This window comes from Scardinius erythrophthalmus (genome assembly GCF_964197995.2).
Source record: "Scardinius erythrophthalmus genome assembly, chromosome: 4".
NCBI classification, from domain to species: Eukaryota; Metazoa; Chordata; class Actinopteri; order Cypriniformes; family Leuciscidae; genus Scardinius; species Scardinius erythrophthalmus.
In genome coordinates this window covers 53,746,935-53,761,132 of record NC_138224.1, presented here as the reverse complement: position 1 = coordinate 53,761,132, position 14,198 = coordinate 53,746,935, and the positions used below count along the sequence as shown (strand labels likewise).

Below are 14,198 nucleotides of genomic sequence, written 5' to 3'. Positions count from 1 at the left end.
ATTATGATTGGTCAGATCGCATGTCAATCAAATTCCAGTGAAAGGTCTCAACACTGAGCTCTTAAATTAATATGTTAAACCTTACAAAATGATTCCAATGTATAGTTACAGTCATACGTTTACCTATCGTACATCTTTCAGATTCTGCAAGGTAATGCTCAAGAATATAACACGATGCATTAAGAGCCAGGAGTAAACTTTTGAGCAAGATGACGATTTTTCCATTTTTATTTATTTTGATTATCTTATATTGTTTTACATGCTAATATCTTATTTAGCCTCTAAATGGCAGGACTAAATTAATTAATTATTTTTTAAATAAAATAAGTGCAATTTACTATGGAAGCTTGTTTCCGCCACTGAATAAAACATTTTAAAAGATAATTGCGACTTTTTATCTCACAATTGCGAGTTTACATCTCGCAATTCTGACTTTATTTCTCAGAATTGCGAGATATAAAGTCAGAATTGCGTGAAATAAAGTCAGAATTCTGAGATATAAAGTCAGAATTGCGAGATATAAAGTCGCAATTGCGTCTTATAAAGTCAGAATTCTGACTTTTTTTCTCGCAATTGCGACTTTATATCACGCAATTCTGACTTTATATCTCAGAATTCTGACTTTATATCTCAGAATTCTGACTTTATAACACGCAAGTGTAACTTTAAAACATGCAATTGCGACTTTATTTCACGCAATTCTGACTTTATATCTCGCAATTCTGAGAAAGAAAGTCAGAATTGCGAGATGTAAACTCGCAATTGTGAGATAAAAAGTCGCAATTATCTTTTTTTATTATTATTTTGTGGCGGAAACAAGCTTCCATAATTTACACCAATGATCCAGTTCAAAAATGTACACCCCCTGGCTCCTAATGGTTGCTTCCTTCTTGAGCATCACTAAATGTTTGCAGGTTTTGTAATAGTTGTGTATGAGTCCATCAGTTGTCTTCAGTGTGACAAGATGGATCTCACAATCATAGTCACAGCTAGTAAGGAGTCAAATATGCAGAAGATGCTGGAAAAGCAAAGAATGTGCAGGAGCTGGAGGATTTTTCCTCATGAACAACCATTAAAAAACAAACAAACAAAAAAACCTTGTGGACCATTCAGGTAATGAAACACAATATTAAAATCAAGCCTATGTAATTTGTCTTGTATTTTGTGTTTGCATTTTTTCTTGTGGACTAGGCTATTAAACATCCATTATGTGAAAAAGATTTTTCAGGGCAGTAATAAATAGAAACAATGTTTTTATGATCATCCTCATTAAAAAATAAATAAATATTACATTTTGGAGATTCTGCAAGGTGTATGTAAACTTATGACTAAAGTGTAGGCTAAATCAATGTAACAAAAAGTCCAAGTCGAGTCCGAGTTCGAGTACCCCAACTCTACAATTATTGTATACTTGTTATCCTCAGTCACTCTTTCTTTAGGGGAAATTTTAATGTGAGACTCTGGAAAGGAGATCTAAATTCAGCGGCGTCGGCACGGGGGGTCGGTGGGTAGCGGGTGAACACTGAGTGAATTTTAACCGTGAGCGGGTGGATATTTATATTATAAGGAATTAATTAGTTGAGCACTCTGCAACCAAAAACCTAGTTTTCAAATACAAACTTTTTCCCAATCCTTTATAATATGAAGATGTATAATATCAAGATACTTGACTTTATTCATGATTGAGAATATCACAAATCAGCAATTTATTCTTTGAATGAATCCTTTATCTTATCATTTGAATGTGTTTTCTGTATGTGAATTTCTATTTAATGTTAACAGGACTTTTATTTTGGTGGGGCGACATGATGTCATAAGGCTGCGCCGCCCCTGCATCTGTGATTCTGCTGAAGAAAGGTTTGTGCTTTTAATCATCTAAAGTGTTTAAATCAATACAACCCGTCAGTACAATTATATAGAGAACTTTGAAATTAATTATTTTTAATGTAATATTATAATATATCTAATAAAAATAATGAACCGTTTTCAGGGTTCTCAAGTCTCACGCATTGGCCGTGAGACACACGCAATTCAACCAGTTCACACGCTCACACGCCACACCGTGTATTTCTCACGCCAAAAAGGCAATGCCAACCAAGTTGTCCTGCAAGCTTTATATATAACGTTGTATACGAGGCGCAGGCACACAAAGTGACGTTTCCTGCCGCGAGCACGTATCTCGGCCAGATTGCGTTCGTTAATAGGCAACATAGATGCGCGAACACACGGAAGTTGACGGAACATTCTCGGCCACCGTACGTTCGTTACTAGGTAACCAACAACATCGCGCGAACACACGTCGTGATGATGGAGAAGGTAAGTTGGAAGAAAGCTCGTCTAACATTTTAAGGCTAGAACATTTAATATATAGCTCATCGTATACATTATTATTGATGCAGTCAAAAACTCTACAACTACTTTGCAACCAGGCCAGAAGCTTTGGCTCAGTTTGGCTACCTTACATTATCTGAAACTAAGGGAAATGTTAGTGGGTAACGTTATGGGAAGGAATGAAGATGTATTTCTTCATTTTATTTTAAATAAATTTAAATGTATTATTTTATTTTAAATTATATTATATATTATACTGTATTAATAGTATTTCTAGTTACATTAAGGCTACATACGTATTAAAGCAGAGTGCTCTGGGTAATATTTTATATCCTGTCAAAACATAACGTTACATTAATCATTGATTGCCATTGCATTTGTATTTTTCAAACACTTGCAACACAAAACACATTTCATAAGCTGGAGTGTGTACTCTTGTGTACACACACACACACACACACACACACACACACACACACACACACACACACACACACACACAAACACACATACCTTAATAATACTCTAATATGTCATTTGTTCTCAATGTCCCACCACACAATAAATCATTATACCATTTCGACTAGACATTCAAAATGCAAAAATATTTGTTTTTCCAAACTGTTTGGAGTAATTTGTTATGTTTTTGTAATTTTTGTAACTTAATTGTAATTTTGAAATATAACATTAAAGAGTATATTTGATGTGATTAATTGCTCTGTCATTTATCAGATTTACCAATTGTTATAATTTCAATTTGTGCTGGTTAATTATGAACAATGGGTAAAATTGGGGGGCGGGGACAGGTGGGGGCGGGGCTCCACTAGGGCTCCTCCCCCAACCGCATGTGATCTCACTCCAAGATTTTGATAAAACTTGAGAACCCTGCGTTTTCAGTGAAGCACATCCACAAATGAGTAACAGTAAAGGTTCCTAAGCTCCCTATATTGTGAATTAGGTCATCATAAACACGCTGTTTGCTCTCAGGCAAGTTATGATAGATAAAGAGATTTTCGAAACCAATTGAGATTCAGTTGAATCAAATAATGTAGAGTTTGGAAGCACTTGATTCACAGCATGTAAATGCAACAAGAACAACAACACACATGTACAATGACAACTTCTTCAAATCAACTGACAATGTTTTAATGACGGTGTAATCCATTAAATATAGTACGCAAATCAATACATACATGTGAATTATAAATGCCTAAATATGAATTGCTTGTATATTCTCTGTTCCTTTAATTTGTAGTGCTAGTTTTGAGTAGAAATGTCAAATCTGATTCATTTCCGCGAAACGGTTCTTTTGGACAGTTCGTTTCAAAAACCGATTAATCGGTTCCTTGCGTCATCAAGAAATGATGGCAGTAGATCTGATTGAGACGCTCTCAGAGATTTAGTTTTGAGTGTTTTTCTTTCTGTTAACTATTCTCCTCTTAAACAGGACAGAGTGTCCAAACACACAGAAAAACTCCTGGTGAAGCGACTGAGATCCACGTGACACACTATTATAAAGATGGCGTTTATTAAAGAGGAGAGTGAAGATGTGAAGATTGGAGAAACATTCAGAGTCCAACATGACGATACTGAGACACAGACAGGTTAGTTTCATTCTCAAAGTTGAACTCAGTCATTTGATCCTTATTGAAATGTCTTGCTCTACAGAAATAAATTATATTTTTGAAGAGTGTCCTAATTAAAGTGGTTTTATTTGACATGGAGCTGGTTGCCTCATGTGGACAGAAGAACGACATGACAGCCAGTTATAACTTTTGAAAACTTTATTGTCCTGAACACCAGTACAGTAACAAGTCAAGTCACCTTTATTTATATAGTACTTTATACAACAGAAATAGTTTCAAAGCAGCTTCACCTTAACCCTCGGGGGTCTGAAGGGGGGAAGAAGTCCGTCACACCGGACGAGAAGCGCAGGCTGATCATTGAAGGTTGACATGTTTGTTCGTCTGGTGTCGATTATACTGTATATCAAGCTCAATGATGACTCCACTACAGGACCTTGGACGATTGAGAGTGCTGCTTTCAACACTTGGTTGAGGGCTGGATACCTCCCTGTTTCCATCACCACTCCACCACATTTCTCCCTGCTTGTAAGTGGCCAGACCGGGATCCACATTGTACTTGATGGATGTGCATCACCTCAGTAGACCTCAGGTGTTCCTCCACACCACCCTTCTCCAGATCTTCATGGTAGTAGCTCACCAGCAGTCTTGTTGCTGTTACTGGTGGGCTCATCGAAGTTACTAGAAAATGATCTCTTCCTCAGGTTGTTAAACATTCTCTCTGAAAAGGTCCTTCCCATGCCAAAGATTATCTTGTATGTTGCAGTTGTGTGTGATTTAATTAAATGAATTACCTATTATCACTGTAAAGCTGCTTTGAAACAGTCTGTATTGTTAAAAGCGCTATATAAATGAAGGTTTTATATATCATACCATACCATATTTCCGCTTATCCGGAGCCGGGTCCCGGGGGCAGCAGTCTAAGCAGAGATGCCCAGACTCCCCTCTCCCTAGACCAGGGTCCACCAATCTCGATCATGGAGGGCCGCTGTCCTGCAGAGTTTAGCTCCAACCCCAATTAAACACACCTGAACCAGCTAATCAAGGTCTCACTAGGCATACTAGAAACTTTCAAACAGGTGTGTTGGAGCTGGTTGGAGCTAAACTCTGCCGGACAGCGGCCCTCCAGGACCGAGATTGGTGAACCCTGGTCTAGACACTTCCTCCAGCTCTTCCGGGGGGACACTGGCAGACATAGTTCCTCCAGCGTGTCCTAGGTCTTCCCCGGGTCCTCCTCCTGGTGGGACGCGCCCAGAACACCTTCCCGGTAAGGCGTCCAGGAGGCATCCGGAACAGATGCCCGTGCCCCCTCAGCTGGCCCCTCTCGATGTGGAGTGACCGAGCTTCTCTGGTGACTGAGAAGGCGATTCTTGGAAGTTCCTGGATCTTTTACTAAACCAAGCTTTGGTTGACTTGGAGGTGTGCTTGGGATCATTGTCTTGCTGGAAAGTCCAATGATCACCCAGGTTTAATTTGTCAACAGAAGGCATCACGTTCCTCTTTAAAATGGTCTGGTATTTCTGGGAATCCATGATGCTAACTATACGATCAATATTGCCAGTTCCTGCCGCAGAAAAACAGCCCGACGTCATCAGTGACCCACCTCCATGCTTGACCGTGGGGATGATAGTCCTCTGGTCATAAGCCTGGCCTTTCGCATGCCAGACATACCACTGGTCCAAACAGTTCCAGTTTGGTTTGGTCAGTCCATAGAACTGTCTCCCAAAACTCTGTAGTCTAATCCAAATTCCTCCTGGCATATTTTAGCCGACTTCACAGCTGAAGCAAATGAAGGATCATTATAGAGTTCCCAAAGGCTTAATTATGTTTCAGCTCCACTTTAGGCCATAAAAACTTTCAGAAAACTTTAAACAACAATATTATTATATATGGGTTGAATAATTGTGACTTGGCTATCTTAGCAAGATATCCTGTTTCACACAAATACTACATTACGCATTTTCTGTGCTGATTTAATTTATCACTCAACTCATCAAGAAGCCATCCAATGCAGAATCTTGCTCTTTGAAAAAACTTTAATTGATAAATCCTTAAGATCTTTAGGGGGTTTAATATTTCTGATTGCAACTGTATGGAAACATTTTTGCAGTTTCTTGAGTAAAATGAACATTTTTGATTATATGGTTTCCATTGCAGGTTTGGTCTTAAATGTCATTTAAGGTGGTATTAAAAAGGTCTTAAAAAGTCTTACATTTAACTTGTTTATATCTCTAGACACCCAGATAACAGTACATTTGCTAAGATCTAACACCTTAGTCATCCCATCATTTATATCATTTTCATTAATATAACCGGACAAAACTTCACTACTCTTAAGTTAGCAGTGTAAAACGTAAGAGTATTATTGTAAAAGTATTGTTGTCATAACAGTGAATGACAATGTCCCTTAGGGGAAGCATAAACAATGAGAAAAGCAGAGGACCTAATACTGAGCCTTGTGGCACACCATACTTGTGTTTGATGAGACATCTTTTAATATACAAGTAGTAGAAATCTGACAGATTGGACCTAAACCATGTTAATTCTTGTCCACGTGCCAACATAATTATCAATCTATCAGAGAACGTTGTGGTCTCTGTTGTCAAAAGATCTAATTAACTTTAGTATCTTTAGTTTCTGTGCTACGGTGGGGCTTAAATTCTGACTGAAATATTGCAAAACTGAGCATAGTTGAGTGGACAATATTTTATTCTAACATTTTGGGATTGATCTATAATAAACCAATTATTCTGAGTCAAGTGAATAAGGGGTTTGATAACTTCCAGCTTTCATGGACTACAGCTTTTTTATGTTCTAATGAAAGTGAAGAGTTAATATTGAGAAGAGATTCTGAGATTACTCTTTCAGTAGCTTATATCGGATCTAGCACACAAGTTGTTGGTTTTTATCTTGGTGCTTTATTGTGGTTTTGATTTCTGTTGCTTTGTGCCATTAGAAGGGAGTTAAATTGTTTTTTGTTTTGCTTTTCATTTTAGACAAGATGGCGCTCAAAGAGGAGAGTCAACAACTGAATGAAATTGAAGAGGAAAATCAATTTGAGAAACATCATGATTTAATGACTGGAGAGAAGCTTTTCACGTGCCGTCAGTGTGGAAAAAGTTTTAAACATAAAAAAACTCTTGATTACCACATGAGAATCCACACCGGAGAGAACCTGTTCACATGTGATCAGTGTGGAAAGAGCTTCACAGTAGAACTAAACTTTAGGGGTCACATGAACAGTCACACTGGAGAGAAACCGTTCACATGTCAACAGTGTGGAAAGAGTTTTGCTCATATCAGTAACCTCTGCGTTCACATGAGAGTTCACACTGGAGAGAAGCCTTACGCATGCCAACAGTGTGGGAAGAGCTTCACACAAAAAGGAACTCTTAAGACTCACATGAAAATTCACACAGGAGAAAAGCCTTTCATCTGCCAACAGTGTGGAAAGAGCTTCACAACAGAACTAAACCTTAGGGGTCACATGAAAAGTCACACTGGAGAGAAACCGTTCACATGTCATCAGTGTGGAAAGAGTTTCGCTCATATCAGTAGCCTCAGCATTCACATGAGACTTCACACTGGAGTGAAGCCTTACGCATGCCAACAGTGTGGCAAGAGTTTCTATCAAAAAGGAAACCTTGAAAAACACATGAGAGTTCATACTAGAGAAAAGCCTTTCACCTGCCAACAGTGTGGAAAGAGTTTCACGCTAAAACAAAGCCTTACATGCCACATGAGAATCCACACTGGAGAGAAGCCTTACAAATGTGGCAAGTGTAGAAAGAGGTTCACAACAGAACAAAACCTTAAGTGTCACATGAACAGTCACACTGGAGAGAAGCCGTTCACATGTCAACAGTGTGGAAAGAGCTTTACTTATAACACTAGCCTCTTCGTTCACATGAAACTTCACACTGGAGAGAAGCCTTTCACCTGCAAACTGTGTGGGTTGAGCTTCTCACAAAAAGGAAATCTTAAGACTCACATGAGAAAACACACAGGAGAAAAGCCTTTCATATGTTTTGAAAATGATTAACATGTAAAGAAACCAACATGAGGATTCTCACAAGGGTTTTATACGTCATCAGTGTGGACACTGAAAGAGTTTCACAGTTAAGGCGAGACACGCAGGCAAAAAAAATAGATTTTTCATGCAGTGTCAGTTTTGAGATTTTGGGCTAGTTTACTCCTTCAATATGTGTTCTTTCAACCTCCTATAAAGAAAACGTTGCATATATACATAAAGATGTTTATTTTATTCAATTTTGTTTACTTGCGACAGTAAGTTTCTCCTGAATTTACCAGGAAGTTCAAGGTATTTTTTTTAACCTAGTTTTTTGTAATCCTTAAGGTGTCTAGTAAAGGAATTTTGATGTTCCCCACGCAAATTATTGTCCCATATGGGATTTTTTTTGTACCATGTTTTGTGTCCGTGCTTGATTTTCGGCTGTGAAAAATGAAAACTTTAAATCTACATAGAATTTGAACAATACATCCTACAGACACAATCCACCCCATTTTCTCTTCGTCTTTGCATGAGGAATTGAGAGATATGAGGATTGTCATGATTAGATTATGTATGGTGCATTAAAACTCAAATAAACGCAAAAAAAAAAAAAGAAAAAAATCTGTGACATTGGATCACTGGATCTCCTCCCCTATTGATATATGTTTTCTAACTTTTGTATTTTTATAGTCTTTATGATGTCTAATAAGCAAATGTTGATGATCCCTACTTGAAATATTGTCACATGTTGGTCCAAATGAACATCTCCCATAATAATGAGTTACTATTTTGGTATTATATTTATTGAAACAACAGAAAATCACTCATATAGTCAAATATGTGTATATATAGGGTATAACAAATCCCCATTAGAATAAACTGAAATAGAAAAAAGTGATTCTAATCAAAGGTCAAAAGGTTAAAGGTGGGGTATGTAATTCTCTTTTTTGGCCATTTTTTCAAAATTACTTAAAATCCTATTCCTAACCCACTTACAGCCACTGAGTTAGAAGCACTGAAATAAAAATTAAGCAATTTAATCATCTGTGGAACGGGCAGGACTCGAAAAACTCCAGCCAATCATTTCCAAGACCACCTAGAATCATTGGACAGTAAGTTCGTCAATCAAACGGTCGCACCATACCCCCTCCCCCCATCCATGTCCATGTTCTTTGAATGGGTGGAGTCAAAGGAAAGAAGGTAGGACCATTTGAGTTGTGTATTTTCAAAATCTGCCGGCCGTTTTGCAAATCACATACCCCACCTTTAAGGGCAATGATGTCTATTCATCATACAGCAGGTCTTCATAATCGACCTCTTGCTCCTCGTCTTCTTCACCATCTCCATCCATCTCCTCGACTGTTTCCTCCAGCAAGTCAGTGAGTAAAGTGGGGAGGATAGGTCCACAAGACCACACTGGTTCCAGGGTACCCTCTTCAGTTTTTCCCAGCCTTGGCCAGGATCATGGGGCTTGGGACACCAGAATATCGGTGTGGCTGCTCTCTTGTAGATGGCCAGACAGTGGTTGACACGGTTGTTGTGTGGGACCAGGTTGTCTCCGCAGGGCGGGAGCCGGGACAAATCCACCTTGGATCTGGTGGTAAGCGTCTCATCCTTTCCAGTCATTTTTTTCAGCATGATGCTGCGCACGTTGTTCACAGATTGTTCGCGGGCCTGGCCATACATTACACATGTAAATGCCTCTGTCCTCCACCACATCTGGCTCCATAGACCATTGATCACCAAGTTTTCTGAGGACATAAATAATTATAGTATTGCAAAGTCACAATCTGTCAATACCCATGTTAAGCATTAATAACCATTACATGCTACAGAATATCGGACTAAAAATACTCACTTGAAGGCTGCATGGTACTTTGGATTGCTCTGCAGCTTTTTCAGAGGCCCAACCTTCCCTTTACCTCTAAAGGTACTTGTAACGTCTTCTCCTGTGAAGACGTATAGGCCGAGTATTGTTGTGCAGTAGTCTGCCCCCTTACATTCTGCCAGTTCGCTGACATTTAGGATCCACTTGTGCTTTCCGGTCCCAACGTCGACGTAGATGGTCAGCGGGATGGATTGGGCGTGGTTTAGGAGGATGAAGAAAATGTCTGTGTCTGAGTCCTCACCACAGCCACCTTGTGCCCCAGTTGAGCGGCATACAGCAGGTACAGAACAACCCGGGTCTCAGTCTCTTCCTGGGTTGACTCCAGCTGAGGTATCTCACATGTGGTCACCTGAAACAAGTTATTGAGTAAGGTGTGATAGTATATAGTAAGACAACATTTTATCAGTTTTTTTCATGTATAACTGGGCTTGGCTAAATATTTTCCAAAAGTTTCTAATAAAGGAGAATAGTGAGAAAGACTGTCAAAATACTCACATTGCCGCCCGATGACTCCAACTGATATGCTTTGCCTTCAACGACTACCACTGCTGTTCCACATTTCTCCAGCCGTGATGCTAACAAGGAAGCTGAGTGTTTTCAAACTCTTCCTGGCAAATGATGAGAACAAGACACAACTCTGTAAACTGCTACTTGAGGTGTGGGGCAGCAAAGCATCTGGATCACGGCTGGAGAAATGTGGAACAGCAGTGGCAGTCGCTCGATGGACTTTCTGATCCACCCTGGCCGTCCGATGGACTGTCTGATCCACCCTGGCCGTCCGATGGACTGTCTGATCCACCCTCCCAGCAAACACATTTACGTTGTGGCAACGTCTCTGGCACGTTGCATTTCTGCTATGGCAACGTCGCTGTCTACGTGCTCGCAACATTGTAACAACGTAGAAATGTAAGACGTGACAGGGCTGTAGCAACGTTGTTACGCGACATTCAGCAACTGAGAGACAACGTTCTGACAATATTTTTATATGGTGCATTTTGTTAGATAATTATATACTTTATCGTTTATATTGTTTATCTATATTATTATTTAATGGGGCTATCAACACCTGCAAGTGTAGCCAACACTTTGAAGAGTAAAAATGACAGAAGGTTTTGTTAATTCAACTTTCAACATGGCATCATGACTTTGCGTAAACATACACGCCACTTTCAAGTCAAAAGTGGCGTGTTATTTATACGCATTTTGAGCTATCCGCGTGTATGTCCACGCCGAAACGAACCGTCATCTTCCGCGTGTATGTCTACGCCAATAAACAAAATCTAATCATAACCATTTCTTAAAACTACGTAGGCTACAATTATAAAGAAAAACAACTGACAGACAAGTATAATCACAATAATTTATTTAATGAGAAAATGTCAAAATCGGTGCCAAAAGTTGTTCACGTGACGATGTGTCGCAGTCCTCTCTGGCAGTGGTTTTGTATATGAGGTAACAAAGCAGAGGTTTTGTATATGAGGTAACAAAGCAGAATTTAAGTTATTAATTCAAATCCATGAAAATGTTAATCCGTCTTCGGTTCGGTTCGCTGCTCTGAGGGCTGCGCGGCTGCGGCAGTGCGCGCTTCATTTCATTTCAAATGTGCATGACGCAATCTGTGACGAAGCAGGCGAGGCGAGAGCCAATGAGCGTTTGATATTACTGCCGTAACCATAGTAACCTGTCATAACACTTCTTGAGGGCGCAATTTTTGAATTTGAATTCATAACAAGCGCGGGGTTTGACATTTACGGTCAAGATGACGATTACTGGATAAAAGGGCTGAGTTTGGATCTTTTTCTTGCAAATAATGGATTCTGAAGGTTTGGATTACATCAAGCTAATAAAATTGGTGTATTTTGTGAATCGATGTTGTGTTGTAAGGTTATATTAAATTATTTTGATTATACTCGTCTGTCTGTTGTTTTTCTTTATAATTGTTGCCTAGTTAGTTTTTAAAAATGGTTATGGTTAGGTTTAGGGGTAGGATTCGTGGCTCAAACTATGTTTTAATGCCATATTGTTCATAAAAATGCCATTTTCCTACATACCTGTCCATTACGTTTTATCATTTTAATATTGTCCATAAAATGGGTATGTTTAGGTGTGGGAGTACAGTTAAGGGATCTTACATTTATAATCTATACATGCTATTAACCCCAGTGACGGGTAGGTTTAGGGACGGAGTTGGGGTAGGTCATATTTATACAGTAATGTAACGTTAAGTCAACGGCGTTGATAAACACGCTAAAAAGCGATTATGCGTGTTGATAGCACGCCAAAAATGGAAATCGAATTGGCGTGTCATACATACGCCATTTCATGAGATCAGTCTGCAACTTTATTAAAACTGCATATAATCAAATTGCACTTCCAAAAGTCATAGGCTACATTTGTGGGGAAAAAAATAAAAAAAATAAAAATAAATGAATATACAATTTTAGGCTATTTTAAGTATGATAAATAAAACATAAAAAGCAAAGGCAGATCAGAACATTTAATGAACAAAACCGGGTCTGTATGGCAGACAGTAGCCGAAAGCAGGTGTCACCGGGGAAACAAATCCAGAGGAGCATAAACGAATGAGACTAAATAGCGGAAAGATCAAACGAAAAACTAAACCGTGCGAGCGATGCAACATTAATCAAATTAGAAATTAAAGTTGTAGTTGATAGGTCTAAACGCAATACTCACGTCACGTATCCTTGCTCGATGATGAATGAGAACACAATGAGCCCAACAACAGGTGGTTGGAATTTAAAAGGCTGATTTTCCCGCTTCAGGACAGTGACGAGTACATTATGTAGTCCAGTGGTTGTCCAGACACCCTCGGCACAACCTTAAGCAATGGCCCTGAACGGTGGTTCAATGTCAACATTGTGACAACGCTGTAACAACCTTCACTACACAACGTAGCTATAGCAACCTTTTGGCCATGTTGTTAAAACGTTGTTAGAAGGTTGGCTACGTTGCGCCAACGTTCTGTGTTTGCTGGGCTGGCCACCTGATAACTGGTCTGCTCCGCCCTGGCTCAGCCCTCCCGTCCCTCCCGGGTCACCTAAGACTTTCTGACCCGTAAGGCAGGTACTGACCGGGCTGGTTTCCCTCCCTCCCCTCCCTGTCTTTGTGTTTTGATCTGTCTGTCTGGTTTGTTGTTGTTGTTTGGTTTTATGTCTCGTTCCTGTCTTGTTTTTGATGTCTCTCATTGGGAACACCAGGTGGCGTCCCCTTTGAGGGGGGGTTATGTCAGGGTTCTGTCACCTCTGTTTGTTTTGTATCTGGTTTGGTGACCGAGCTCTGACATTCCCTGTTTGTCATGCGTTTGTGTCTAGTCTGGTTTGTTGTGAGCACATGGCTTGTCTTGTATTCCTTGTGCCATGTGCTCTCCTGTCAATTGTCTGGCCCCTCACATTTTGTTACCTGATTATTGATTAATTTGCCCAACCTGCCTTGTTCGTTACCCTCTTTGTTTGCTTCCTATTTAGTCTCCCTGTGTTTGCAGTCCTGTGCTGGTTCGTTGTCCATGTTCCCTTGTGTTCCTGTTCCCACCTGAGACCTGTCTCGTTTCCCCCCCACAGGGAGTTTTGTTTGTAGTTTTGGTTTTTGTTTTATTTACTTAATAAACATATTTTTCTGCACTTGAGTCCTTGCTTCAATTATCCATTCCGTGACAGATCCTGGCCAAGGCTGGGAAAAAACTGAAGAGGGTACCCTGGAACCAGTGTGGTCTTGTGGACCTATCCTCCCCACTTCACTCACTGACTTGCTGGAGGAAACAGTCGAGGAGATGGATGGAGATGGTGAAGAAGACGAGGAGCAAGAGGTCGATTATGAAGACCTGCTGTATGATGAATAGACATCATTGCCCTTGACCTTTTGGCCTTTGATTAGAATCACTTTTTTCTATTTCAGTTTATTCTAATGGGGATTTGTTATAACCTATATATACACATATTTGACTATATGAGTGATTTTCTGTTTTGTTTCAATAAATATAATACCAATATAACGGTTTGAATAGTAACTCCTCATTATGGGAGATGTTCATTTGGACCAACATGTGACAATATTTCAAGTAGGGATCATCAACATTTACTTATTAGACATCATAAAGACTATAAAAATACAAAAGTTAGAAAACATATATCAATAGGGTCCATAGGGACCATATATATCAATTCCTCATGCAAAGACGAAGAGAAAATGGGGTGAATCGTGTCTGTAGGATGTATTGTTTTCATTTTTCACAGCCGAAAATCAAGCACGGACACAAAAGATGACATAAAAAATCACATATGGGACAATAATTTGCGTGGGGAACATCAAAATTCCTTTACTAGACACCTTAAGGATTACCAAAAACTAGGTTAAAAAAATATACCTT

General features: G+C 39.4%; 1 protein-coding gene across 1 annotated transcript; it reads left to right on the top strand.

Moving 5' to 3' along the window:
- Positions 1-1,780: 1,780 nt before the first annotated feature.
- On the top strand, positions 1,781-8,526 carry LOC308689183 (uncharacterized protein). Its single transcript, XM_081362762.1, has 3 exons — positions 1,781-1,857; positions 3,779-3,935; positions 6,911-8,526. Exons 2-3 carry the CDS (start codon positions 3,851-3,853, stop codon positions 7,954-7,956), a joined length of 1,131 nt encoding a protein of 376 aa, XP_081218888.1. The 5' UTR covers positions 1,781-1,857; positions 3,779-3,850; the 3' UTR covers positions 7,957-8,526.
- Positions 8,527-14,198: the final 5,672 nt, after the last annotated feature.

Bases quoted from the DNA above. Each gene is read 5' to 3' on its own strand.
- LOC308689183 (XM_081362762.1), top strand. From the start codon at position 3,851: ATGGCGTTTATTAAAGAGGAGAGTGAAGATGTGAAGATTGGAGAAACA. The intron at 3,936-6,910 runs GTTAGTTTCATT...TTTTCATTTTAG, and splicing joins CGATACTGAGACACAGACAG to ACAAGATGGCGCTCAAAGAG.